At 36.2% G+C, this 13,431-nt stretch overlaps 1 protein-coding gene across 3 annotated transcripts; it reads right to left on the bottom strand.

The window, feature by feature from the left end:
* zfand5a (zinc finger, AN1-type domain 5a) lies at positions 1–11,855 on the bottom strand. Of its 3 annotated transcripts, none has more exons than XM_056457777.1 (6): positions 11,355–11,661; positions 9,185–9,343; positions 7,062–7,164; positions 6,857–6,960; positions 5,215–5,346; positions 1–1,416 (listed from the first exon to the last, which is right to left on the bottom strand). In XM_056457777.1, exons 2-6 carry the CDS (start codon positions 9,339–9,341, stop codon positions 1,268–1,270), a joined length of 645 nt encoding a protein of 214 aa, XP_056313752.1. In that variant the 5' UTR covers positions 9,342–9,343; positions 11,355–11,661; the 3' UTR covers positions 1–1,267. The 3 variants fall into 3 exon arrangements, with proteins under 3 accessions (XP_056313752.1, XP_056313754.1, XP_056313753.1); XM_056457779.1 differs by lacking the exon at positions 11,355–11,661 and adding an exon at positions 11,700–11,855 and having other exon boundaries at positions 2–1,416; XM_056457778.1 differs by having other exon boundaries at positions 2–1,416; positions 7,062–7,161; positions 11,355–11,653.
* Between the last annotated feature and the right edge of the window lie 1,576 nt (positions 11,856–13,431).

Raw genomic sequence — 13,431 nt, 5'->3', positions numbered from 1 at the left:
CAGAACAGGATGCCTTATTTTCTCTCTCTGTATATTTTTATTTACAATACTTTTTTCTTTAATGCCAGGTAAAAGGATTAAATGCAATAATACATAAATATGAACAGAGCAAGGTGTTTTCCATACAAATTTGCATATAACTAAAGGCTTAAAACAAACCTCAAACAGATACATACTCTCAACAGATACATTTGCTTTTAAGAAAACCTCACTCCCTACAGAAGACGTTTATATACACAATACATGCACTCAGACTCGCTAACGTTAACATATGCAGACACACACACAAAATGACAGGTGCATTGTGGGTGCATTTCAAAACAGACGAAAAGAACCAACGTTTCACAGACTCAGGTCTGAATTAATGCGTATACTATTGCGGTGTTGTAAATGCACCTAAGGAGGAGGGTTAGCTCATCTCACTTTGACAACAGCAAGGGCCTGTGCGCAAAAAATTCCCCCCGTACGCACAAATACACTCACACAGAAAAGGTCTGTACCACCTCACAGCCTTATTTTAAAAAAGTCTACATGACATTCACACAAAAGGAACAAAAATAAAACTCCCAGACCTCTGATACTAAAACGAAGACCAAAAAAAAAAAAAAATGGAGGTTGTTGAATCTAGAATGTGAGTTGATAACAACAACAACAACAACGTAATAATAATAAAAATAGACTTCCGATGAGTCTCAAACGTTCTTTCAAAAGGTATGATGTCACAGTAGCAAGTTCACATTCTAAAGTTAATGCTAAATGAACGGCATTGACGACTGGGCGGCCCCACATTCCTGTAGAACTGCAGTTTAACAGACCAGCACATGCAGCGCACATCGTCAGGTAGAGCTCTGACGCACCTTCTGACAAATCTGCCATAATTCATAACAAGGCTGAAGACTCAGAAACTACACGGCCACGGTTTGGCACAGAGTATCTGCCACTCCCATTGCACGAGGGCGAGAACAGGCAAAAAAAAAACAATAATAAGAACAGCTAAAAATTCCTGAAAGGTGTCCTATGCTTTAGGAAACAAAAGAATATGCGAGAATAACTTGCATAAAACACCACGGCGAGGAGAGAAAACAAATCTGAAAAGAAATTAATACCTATTAGAAAACAAACAAACAAAAATAATCTGCCATATCGTTCATGCATGAGCCTCAGACGGTACAGTTCTCTCGTTTTCTTCTTAAGGTGATCGAAAAACACAAGTCCGTTTTTCAAGTCCATTTAATCCACCAGTGTTCTTGGAGAAAAGGGTAAAAGCTTATATTCTCTGGATCTTATCGGCCACCACTATAGGATTTTCCTTGCGGATCTTGGCGGCGGCTTCCGCCTTGTAATCGTACGTGCAGTTGTGCTTGTCTGAGTACCGGTGAATTCCACAAAACAGATTACCACATCGACAGTCAAAACCTGCAAAATAGGAGAAAACGTAAGGCCTCTGATCGCAAGCTATGTGTTCATCCACCTATTTTTATGCGCATTTTGAAGATACGCATAAAACACGACTGAAACGGCAAGATGTGCATCAATTTTGAAAACTGTACATTAAAAATGTATGTGCATAACTAAGATAAACTTTTTATTCGATAAAAAAGATGCGCATAGACTATGATGGAAACACTTTTACCAAACAAATTCCAGTATGTGCATCAAAAAAAAAAGTAATGTGGTTTTAAGTAGCTATGTTTCCATCCAAAGTTGCGAATTTAATTTGTGTGCATAACTAGAATATCGCATAAAAGACTTGCGAATAAAGCATCGTTTCCATCCAATGAACCAGAGAGAACAAAATCTTCACTTCCTGATTAACTGGCGGCAAATATCAACAGTAAAAACTGAACTAGCTGCTGTAGGAGAATCTGCGCGAATCTTTTCTTTATTTAATAATTGACTTGTGCCTCACAAGACAATGCCGACATGCAGTGAACACGTGGTGGCATTTGAAGGCATGCGGAGCACAGACGCTCTTGACAGCTCTGAAGGTAATTAATAATATAATAACACTAATAGTGAAATGGTTAAGGTGTTTTAGAATGACCAAAACAACATTTCAGATGTTTTACAATGCGTTCAGCCTGCTGGTTTGTATATTTACACACACTTTTATCACCACATGATCTTTCATAACAAAATCACATGACCTTTTCAAATGCACATACTGGAATTTGTTCGGTAGAGGTGTTTCCATCATAGTTTATGCGCATCTTTTCTTATCGAATAAAAAGTTTATCCTACTCAGTTATGCGGTTTTGTGCGCGGTTTCAATTTTAATGCGCATCTTGCCGTTTCCATCAACCATTTTTAATGAGCAAATGCAAAACGCACATCAAAATGGGTTAATGGAAGTGTAGCTAGAGATCATGTGATGACAAAAATGTGTGTGAATGGAGAAACCAGCAGGCCGAGCACATTGGAAACATGAAATAGTTAAAAACATTGGAAATAGTTTTGGTCATTCTAAAACGCCTAACCATTTCAGTATTAGTGTTATTAAATTATTAATTACATCTAGAATCTGCGTCCCATGCCTTCAAACCACGTGTTCACTGCATGTTGACATTGTCTTCTGAGGCACAAGTCAATAAGAAAAGATTCACGCAGGATCTCCTACCGCAGCTAGTTATATTTGCCGCCAGTTAATCAGGAAGTGATGATTTTGTTCTCTTTGACTCATTGAATGAAAACGCTGCTTTATTCGCACATCTTTTATGTGAAATTCTAGTTTCGCCCATAAAAATTTTATTTGCGTCTTTGGATGTAAACATAGCTACAGACATACAGCGGAGATCAAAATTAGAGAACAATCTACAATTTCCTACATTTAAGATCCATTTAAGATGCTTTGGCTTGTTTAAAGTCATCCTAAGAGCAGTTTTAGGTATATTTTATGAGTTACATATATTCCGAAGCACAGTATAAAAATTGAGATAATTGAGAAAGAACACTGATCAAAATTAGAAACACTTTCAGACACCTCCCAGTTATTAGTGTTAATCGTTCATATGGTGGTAATTTCCTTTATCCCACAAACCCTATTTATAGGGATAGTTCTGCCAAAACATGAAAATTCTGTAATTTGCTCATCATCCACTTGTCATAAACTTGTTTGAGTTGCTTTATTCTGTCGAGCACAAAAGAAGATATTTTGAAAAATGCTGAAAACCAGTAATTCAATTCAACTTTTTTTCAATTCACCTTTATTTGTATAGCGCTTTTACAATGTACATTGTGTCTACGCAGCTTAACATAGAAGTTCTAGTAAATTGAAACTGTGTGAGTTCAGTTTTCAGAATTAGTTCAATTTAGTTCAGTGTGGTTTAATTTTCACTGTTGAAAGTCCAAACACTGAAGAGCAAATCTATTGATGCACAGCTCTACAAGTTCCAAACCAAGCAAGCCAATGGTGAGGAACAACAGTAACCATTGACTTCCATGGTATTTGCTTTTCCTACTAGGGAGCTCAATGGTTACAGGTTTCTAACAAAAGGTTTTTTAAAAAAAACGTCTTCTGTGTTCAAAAGAATAAAGGAACTCAAAGGTATGTAACCACTTGAGGGGGAGTACATTTTCATTTTTGGGTGAACTATCCCTTTGATTGGCAGCTTAACTTTACACTTTGGAAGAAAGCGGGCCATTCTCAAGTGACTGAAACCTTCTGACAGCACTCTCCAGATGAAGGTCAAATGGATGACCCTTTCAACCCGTAACAAAAGTCAGTTGTCCAAAAATGTGATTTCTCAAATGCTGCATCTTTAAAATGTCACACATTCAAGTCGGCCAGAAAGGCAAAGGAAATGACATCATTTCAATAGGCAACCAGTTCAGAGCTGAAACTGTAATTGCTCTTCTGTTCATAACTGATCAGGGTAAGGATCTATCCAGGCATATAGCATCTTGACCTGAATGTTACTGCTAATTTGTGACTGGATTACCTTCAGAAATGGTAGTTGTAATCTTATATTGAGCTAAAATCATTGCTGTTCTCTAATTTGTGCTTTTAACACTGTTCTGCTAGCTTGGTATAACCACTAAATTGAAACAACTAAAATTACTTCAAATTTGGATGATGAAGATTAAATTATTCATATTTACAATGCCTATAGAAAATCCTCAAACCCCTTTGAAAGAATTACTTTATTTGTCACACAGCCTGAAATCAAATCACATTCCAAGTAACTTTTCCAGCCTTTGAAATGTTTTTTGTAGCCTTCTAACCTGTGCCTTTCTACAACTTTTACCTGAAGGTCTTTTGAAAGAAGAGTGAAATGTGAGTAAAGGTATAGATTTTCACAGGGTATGATGATGGTTTTTCTATAGGCACTGTAGCAAAACACCTTAAGCTTTCATTTATAGATCATATATTTTTATTTAATGGCATGTCAGTAACGAACGCTATTTTCATAGCAAAAACAATTCATTAAATAAAAACGCACAACAACAAACAGATAAATAAAATAGGATACGATTTTTAACATTAATATATGATAAAAATGATAAAACTTTTACTGGTAAAACTTGCTGTAGATCTCTCCAAGTGAGTTTACTTTAATAAAAAAAACTTCTGCCAGTCGAATAAAATGGTTCACAGTTCGAGGAATTTTGCAGAACAAACACTGACTGGGGTCTTCACCTTTATGCAGTAAAATCATAAGTGAGTGTTGTATGTCCATTTCCACGAGGTCAAAATCACTCAAATCAAATCTTGTCTTAAAAAGTTATTCAAATCAGTTGCAATGTACAATATATTATTCGTCCATGTATTCCACTCCTATTGCCACTTATTTAATAAATAACCATTGATGATAGGTCTGATCTCTGTGGGACGAATTTGGCATTTGTTTAATAGTTTAAATCAAAAGTTAATAGAGAGAGTTTTGATTTTATTGCCATGTCAGCTTCTCTGGCTATTTCATGGCAAAACCTGATCAACTGATTTACAACATTTTCTAAATATCCCTTTTCTACAATAATAATAATAATAATAATAATAATAATAATAATAATAAACATCAACAGCAATAAATAATACATGAGCTAAAAATCTAAAACCGTTTTTTAAGATTTACTTTTGATAAAAATTCTATCATTTTTGAAGGAATCTCAATTCAAAATATTTCCTTTAAAGACTCTCCTTAAAATGAACAAACTGTTTGCCAATTTTGATTGTATACATCCTGAACATCAAAATGAAAAATCCACAAATCTCACCTGTTAGGCCGACTCTCTTACGACAGGTAAAGCATCTATTTTTCTTAGGTTTGGAGGAGTCTGGGCTCTTGGCATCATCATTGGCCTGAGCCACTGGGATGGGGGAGTAGGAGGAGGTGGGCTGTGTTATAACTGTGGGAAGAAATGAGAGTAAAATGATTGAAATGGAACAATTGGAATGTGGCATGGGTGCATTCTGGAAGCAGTCTGAGGCCGATTTCTGGGCTTTAAAAGGAAATGAGTATGGTCGCAATTTTAAAAGGGCTGATCTCTAAAATAAGCTCCGCCACAAACCCCAAAGTTCTTAACACTGCATAAATTCAAGACTGTCATCAGTAAACAGCTCACACTGAAACTGGAGCAGGGCCAAAGATGGCTTTGCTTGCTCTTGGGTCTGGGCTGACAATGGAAGTGTTATCGGTCTCAAGAATCATGGCCTTAAAATACTTCTAAAGACATATTGAAACACTTCAGCAATCAGCAGAAAAGTCAATTTTGGTACAAAGAGGAACGAACCAAATGGAGCTTATTGTCTAAAGGCCCACTGACCACAAAACCACACTGCTTCACATTTGAGATTCACATTGAAGATAGATAGTCTTGTAAATAAACACACCTGTACTGCACACCTGAAGGGTTGCAGATAAGGCGGTAAGACAATGGAAATGTTATATTGGTTGATATTTTTTTTTACATTTGGTAACCTGAAATTCCATTACAGACACAAATTGTTTCATAAAGAAGAGAAATTCAGCAAGTGTATTTTTAGTACCTAAAAATGATATAAATTAATTATATATTTAACAATTAATATTTTTATGATATTTACAATAATAAGACTATTATTATTATAATATTTTTACAATACCTTTCTCTGAAGAATTGACCATAAATCAAAATGTATTAAACTGACAATTTTTTTTTTATTGTAATAATATGATATATAATAATATACAGGATGGGCCATTTATATGGATACACCTTAATAAAACGGGAATGGTTGGTGATATTAACGTCCTGTTTGTGGCACATTAGTATATGTGAGGAGGCTTGTAAATAACTGAAAGAATAAAGTTAAGTTTAAAACCAAGCACACCATTGTTTTTCTTGTGAAATTCCCAATAAGTTTATTAAGGTGTGTCCATATAAATGGCCCACCCTGTATTATATATAAATAAATAAATAAAACATATTCTGAAATGTAGCCTATTTCTAAAAAGGCCAACTCTTACAGATTAAACTTTATAGAAAGTAATAACTTAGTAACAAAGTGTAAAAAATAAAATAATAATCATAAGTTTAAATTTAGTTAGAGCACTAATTCATTTTATAATTAATACAAGTTAGAAAAAGTACTTTAGATTAATGTTATTTAATGAAGATTATTTAATGTTAAACAAAATATAACTAACAAGATCAATTCTAAAACAATTATTTTATGTACAGTTACTTACAAATTTAATAGTACTCATAATAAACAAATAAAAATGTCAGAAAAAGTACAATTAAAGTGTGCAGCAAATCATTTAATTTTAATAGGAATGCACAGCAATGATAATTCTGGGCTGACACTGAAACTTCTGGATGAACTTGGCCAAAAACCAAAATGTAAATACATTTGATCATATTTAATTGCAATTACCTGGTTCAGCTGTCTCTGCTTTAGGTGAGAGGGTCTTTTCCTCTCTAGAAATACTCATTTCAGTCATTTGCTGTGTCACCGGTAAGGAGCTTGAAGGAATACTTCTACAAAAAAACAAACAGGTTGGGTCAGCGGACACACTGGCTTTTCCTGAAACACAGGTGATCATTCAAACATTGAGAAGCAAAAGACGTGAATAACTCACTCTCTCATGGTATCTGTGCTGAGTGCAGGTAAGGTCTCTGCTTTGTTTATGCTGGCTTCGAGTCTCTGTAGAGCGGAGGCCTCTGCTGAGGGACTGCCAGCTGCTTCAACAAAACACAAAGACACAAATCACACAGGTGCAGCTGTGTTACAGTGTACAAAAGGCCTGTGACATAAAACAAGTGCTGCCCATAAAACAAGAGTAGCTTATTACAGTTTCAGGGAAAGGCCCAACATTGGGCTTGAGACCAAAAGACTAGGCTTGAAAACTACCATGTTAACACTAGTGCATTTTCATTTAGACACAGTGTTTTATAATAAAAACAATCTGTCCACACTGGCATTTCTGAAAATATATTCATCCACACTACATGGCTGTAGCACAATATTGCAGTCTACATACTATTGTTAAATTAAACAAATTATAACAGTATTATTTATAAACTAAAAATGTTATTAGCTAGTATTAAATTGAGAAAATGAACCTTTAAATTATTAACAAAATGTAAAAAATGAAATGAAAATTCTGAGCTTTGTACCTATATTATGTTATCAAATATTATAATTTTGTATGGCTTTTCAAATTTAATTCTTAACATAAAATGATTTCAAGAAGCACAAGCCAATAAAATTACGTGTTATTGATGGGAATGAGTGGAGAGGCAGCATTTTACCAGCATGACCATGACAATACTGCGAGCTGCAGGAACAAGTACTACACAGAAATATTCTGTCAGGACTCTGCTAGCTTTTCCCATGAGCATGTGTGCTTTGTGCATAGATAAGTTTATAAGTTCATGACTGAAATATCCACAGAGGGCAAAATATTGAGCTAATTTGAGATCTTACACTTTGGTCGACACAGCAACAAACCAGCATTTGCATAGTGCATCGAAATGAAAGGGTTTCATAGTGCAGCTCTTTCTGTGTCTGATGTGAAAACCACTTCAGACTGTGCAGTGACTATAGTTGGAAGCGGTGTAAAACCAGCACACTGAACTGCTTTTTTGGGTCATATTTTTGCCCTGTTTTGTCTTTCAGAGAAAAAATAAATAAAATAAAATAAAAAAAATAATAAATTTTTTTTTGGATGATACGTATTTGCAGATGCATCCCTCATTTTTACCATTATTTGGAAGTTGCAGATTTAAAAATGTATAATAATTTAAATAAAAAAAATGTAATTACAAAAATAAAACAAATTATAAAATGCCGTTAGTTATAAACATCCCATCCAAATTTAATTAAAGCTCTCTTCCTGAACGAAGACAACTGTTGTCATAATAGTTTAGCAAACAAATGTTGTACTGTGAATATTTTATGGAAACAAAGTTTTGTAATTCACCCGTGCTCCAATGTCCATTTAAAACACCATCATTTGGCAAAACAATCAATTGGTGCAACCGGACATAATAAAATAGTTTGACTGCAGGCTTTTGGGGCAATGCCATGGTATATTGTGTGAATGCAAGATGCTCGGCTGAGCATCATATTTGGTCATACAACTGGAATGAGATTTTGTGTAAACTCAAACATGAATAAAAACTAAATAATAAATAATAAATAATTTATTAAAAATAAATAAATAAATTTATTTATTTAAAAAAATAAAAATGAAAAAACTGTAATGGTCATATGAGTGGGTCTTGATGAATCAGGGAAGGATATGCAATGATCCAGATCAGGTAGGCCAATGCAGGAAGTCATGCCTTCATTTTCATAAGTCTGCATTTTGGTCCAACATGGACTCACCTCACCAGAGTTTTCAAAACAAAATGGGGTCTGCAACATTTCCAAAAGTCTCAGTTTCCAAGGGTCAAAAACCTTAGAGTACTTTGGATGCCCGGCATACCCATAGCAAAGGTTGTTCATTATAAAATGAAAACACTAGTATAAACATAGCCTCAGAGTAGCATGCCATCTCTGGGTACTGGTGGGGTCTGAAATGCCTAACAAGCAGTAACTCTTGTCTGTTATAGCAATTATAATATCAACGTCTCCAAGAGATGCAATGAATGAGAGCCCTTATACCATAGTATAACCATGTTGTTTGTGTGGTCTGTAACCATAGAGAGCACTACCCAGGAGGTTAGACAAGCAGGTTAATGTTTCAGAGTGACTTACCCAGGGGGCTCATGGGACTGCGATCACTGCTTTGCTGTCTGTTCAGGTGCTCCTTATAGCACACCGAGCACATGCCATTGGTCCTAGGGTTGCCATAGAAACCACAGCCTGTGGTACACAGTATAGGCACGGGGCTCTGGTTTGTCTCTTGGGCCATTGCTAATATATCACAAAGGAAAACGGAGACAGGACAAGAGTGGTCTTGTTAACAATGGCAGCATTGTGTTCAGCTTACATGCATGAGGAGAGGAGATCATTGTTTTAAAGGTGCATTGAGCAAGTTTTTGTTGTAAGACTAGCTGTTAAATTGTCTGGTCTGTTACTAGTGGGGGTAATGTTATGTATAGATGGGTCAAAGACAGGATGTCCCATTTTGGTGTCCACATCATAGTAAGTTTACAAAGTTGGTTTTAATTTCATTGAAAGCATGTTAAATCCAAGTGAGGTGTCTCAGCAACTTTTGAAACGTTACATTTAAAAAAATGGGGGAAAAGTTCCACTGCCGATGTGTGTAGCAGATAAATGAATGTAAAAATATTTGTTCTGAACCATCTGTACTTATTCAAATATATGGAAGTATAGGCTATGATGCAAACACACATTTGGGTATTAAAAACTTCTTGGTGACAAACAGGTGCAACTTTGAAGGTGGTTTTAAGAGCTAAGTTTGTTGCCTGTCATTTTATTCTTCTCTCTCAAGGCTGCATCCGTAGTCTGTCTACATTTATCATCTTAACACTTTAAAAAATGGTTAATAAAATCAACTTCAAAAATAACCACTACGAAATGTATACAAACACCTTTTTTTTCCCCCAAAACAAATTGGAGGAAAGTAATTTAGCCGGTCATGTGACCTCAACATGGTGGCACCCATGATGCCAGAACCTGCTTCATGTAGTAAAACAAAGGAACTTTTCTCCTAAGTTGTCTAAATGTACATGTCAATAAAATCTCACAAAAAAATGTCATTTATATCTTCGTGCGTTTAACTTTTAATTAGCAAAATGTTACCATGTGCAGCTTTAAAGCTGAAGGGTTTAAACGTCTCCAGAGCCTCTAAGCCTGAACACACAGAAATACCTCTATAATTAAAAGGCCTTGTTTTATCTCAGCCAAAAATAAAGACACAAGCTCCTCAACCACCCTCATCAGGACAGAGTAATTACAGTCAAGTCAACCAAATGACCAGACTAATACCGACTTCAACGGCATCTATTCCCAACCACATCCAAACGGAAGTAAACTCTCTTCTAATCCGTCTGTCTGACTCCCTGAATAGTCTACACATGAAACGGCACGACAGAAGATCTTCCACCTAACCATGACTAACCAAACGAGTGGGTGTCCAGCGTGATATGCAATTTCAGGAGGCAGTAAAGGTGAGACATTACATCTCGAATCTCTCATTTGTAAGCAAAAGCAGCACACAAGCAGTTAGGACGTTTTTCACGTGTTCAACCATGCGAGTCAGAGCACCCACACCAGCTGACAGACACCACTGATCAATAACCGCTAGTCAGTAAGTGCTGGCGGTTAACATAACTTTAAACCGAGAATTACATGTCGCCAAATGGTCCATTTACAGCACAGTCCTGTCCGCGATGTAAACAAATGGCAGTAACGTTTACGTTAAGTTACTCCAAAACATACCAAGCTGACTATCTAGACAGCATTTTGGGGCGCGTGGGTATCTAGGTAGGCAGTCGAATCTCTAAAACTAAACGGGGTGGATTTGAGAGGACAGGCTGAACTAGAACAGCCAAAAATAGCAAGACATTAAATATCATGACACATCCAAACGCTTAGCAAACATCACGACTACAGAGTAGCATTGGCTTTGTTTAATCTTCATTCTTTGTCCTTTTGCTCCAGGATTTCCTCTCCAGACAATCTGTCCATTGAACAAGCCTGAAACAAAAAGCTAACAGGCTTAGCCAGTTGTTTGTCCAAGTAACTAGTACCACATAGCAACAAACGCGCACACACACAAAAACTAAACGAGATTTCCTTGAAACACGGGCAGGATTGAACAATAAACAGTCCACAGTACATCAAAGATATGGTTAATCCGTTTGGTTGTGATTTTGTTTCAAAAACCACCGATGTACCTACGTTACTTAAAGGAAGTAACGTTAAATAAATAAAAATCATAACAAATCAATCGACGTACCTACAAAGTTAAAATAAAGTTAGAGATTGACCGTGTCTTTGTTTTGTGTCCAGGCGAGTCACGTTCTGGGGCTTGTGATGTTCGTGAAGGTGCTGCTGACAACTTGGTTCACTTTTCTTTTTTAGGGAACCACCCGTCAAACCAATAAAAAAGAACCAAAATCCTCGAACAATCCTGGCTTTTATAGATCCAAACGACCGGTTTAACCCAGTGAGGTACACGTTCTGAATCGATAATCGTTAATCTCTCATTTTTTCGGGGTCAGCCAGTCTTTCCGTGATCACAGCGTCAAATCTCTCGCGATTACAGCAAATATAAAATTCAAACAAACGTCGTTGCGCTTACCTTGGAGGCTTTTATAATCTAATCGGTCGGTTAAAGAACAGAAACTCTTCGAAAAGGAGTTTGTCGTCCTCTCGAGGCTTTGTGTCGGTGATGTAAATAAGTGAATTCCTCTCCCCTTCGCTGCTGAGCTCTCTCTTCTTTCACTCTGTTTGTTTCCTTCTTTAGTAAAGGGGAGTTGCTGATGATGCCGTCACACAGTGGGAGCTGTTCATTGGTCAGTCGACTATCGGGGGCGGGGCGTGCCCTTCATAGAGGCAATCCTCTTTAAAGGATTGCCACCTACACTGATGACGAAATCATACCTTCTTGATGAAAGGCTCTGAGTCTGAAGACTGAAGGCACCCACAAAGTAAACAGGTTCATGAAATGGAGACGTTTAATAGGTATTTATTGTGTTTTATGAATGATATACTTATTTTATTAGCCACCTTTGATGTGGCTGACAATGATCAGTTTGTTATCCTACATTTGTTTTTACATTTCGCAGCTCTTTTTTTGCATTTGACACCACAACATTTGGCATGTGTTGTTGACACTCTAATGCCATCTTTACACTACAAAGGTGGCAAGGGAACTGCATCTCAAATGGTGCATTTGCACAGTGATGGATGTTAGGGCGTGTTTACAGTTGACAGGCCCTCTTTACACTTGGTAGTAATGCATACAAAATGTTTTGGTCAGTCATATAGACCATTTTAAAGGAGGTAAACGTATTTCCTGTTTTACATTTTAATTTTCTGTAGCTTCCGACAATCTAAAAAGAGCCACATATTATCAATAAAGTCATGATAGCTGTTGTAACATTAGATTATGATTGAATTGCCTCTTGTTACAGTTATGAAATAGTTTGATAACAAGCAGGAAATGTTCACGGGCCAATGACATGACCACATTAAAGTGATCTGTACCAAATAGAAAAGGGAGCCATTTCTTTTGTCCCCTCTTTGACCACTATCTTAGAGGGCAGTCTATGTGTAGACCTACAGTATGTTTGAATTTGGTTTTCAATTTAAATTCGCAATATGCTTGAACATGAAAGGAGTGAAACAGAAAATGAGAGCCACAAAACTATGACGAATACTGTGGGTTTGTGTGAGATTTGGGACTTGAATGAGAACACTGAGCTCTCACATTCAAACCAAATGAGACGTGTTTGTTTACAGCAGATCTTTATTTGTATGTGAGATGGAGTTCCTATCAGCACTGTTACGTCTCCTTTACACACTTTTTAAGCTTTTAACTAGTTTTAACTTAACTGAAGTGCCATAATGTACGCACATACAGCATGATTGAGGTACAGTTGGGTAAATATTCACACATTTGGACTTTCTCAATAATTATATATTTTCATTAAAGTATCATTTGAAAATTGTAAATAGTAAAATCATATTAGCAGCCAACGACTATCAAAGTATAACATTGTTCACAGTCAATTAAATAGTGCTAATGTTGTTTTCACGTCATAATTGTAAAAATTTCAGCTAAAAAGCCAAGGAGCTATCATTACTGTAACTGTATTGAACAACATAAATGACTAACATTCGACAATTTCTTATTTTTGTGCTGATGTGTGTTTAATGTAAAAAATATTTAATGATCTTGCACCACCACCTTTCAAACTGTGTGTGATTGTCTTCAAGGACAATATAAGACAGACTAGATCATTGGTTAGAAGTGATTGTTCAGTTAAACCCAAGAGATTTGTTTTTTCAGTCAGAGCAGCAGAAAGATG

This window comes from Danio aesculapii, chromosome 5 (genome assembly GCF_903798145.1).
Source record: "Danio aesculapii chromosome 5, fDanAes4.1, whole genome shotgun sequence".
NCBI lineage: Eukaryota > Metazoa > Chordata > Actinopteri > Cypriniformes > Danionidae > Danio > Danio aesculapii.
Note: the sequence above shows the minus strand (reverse complement) of the source record. Positions and strands in the feature narration are given on the sequence as shown.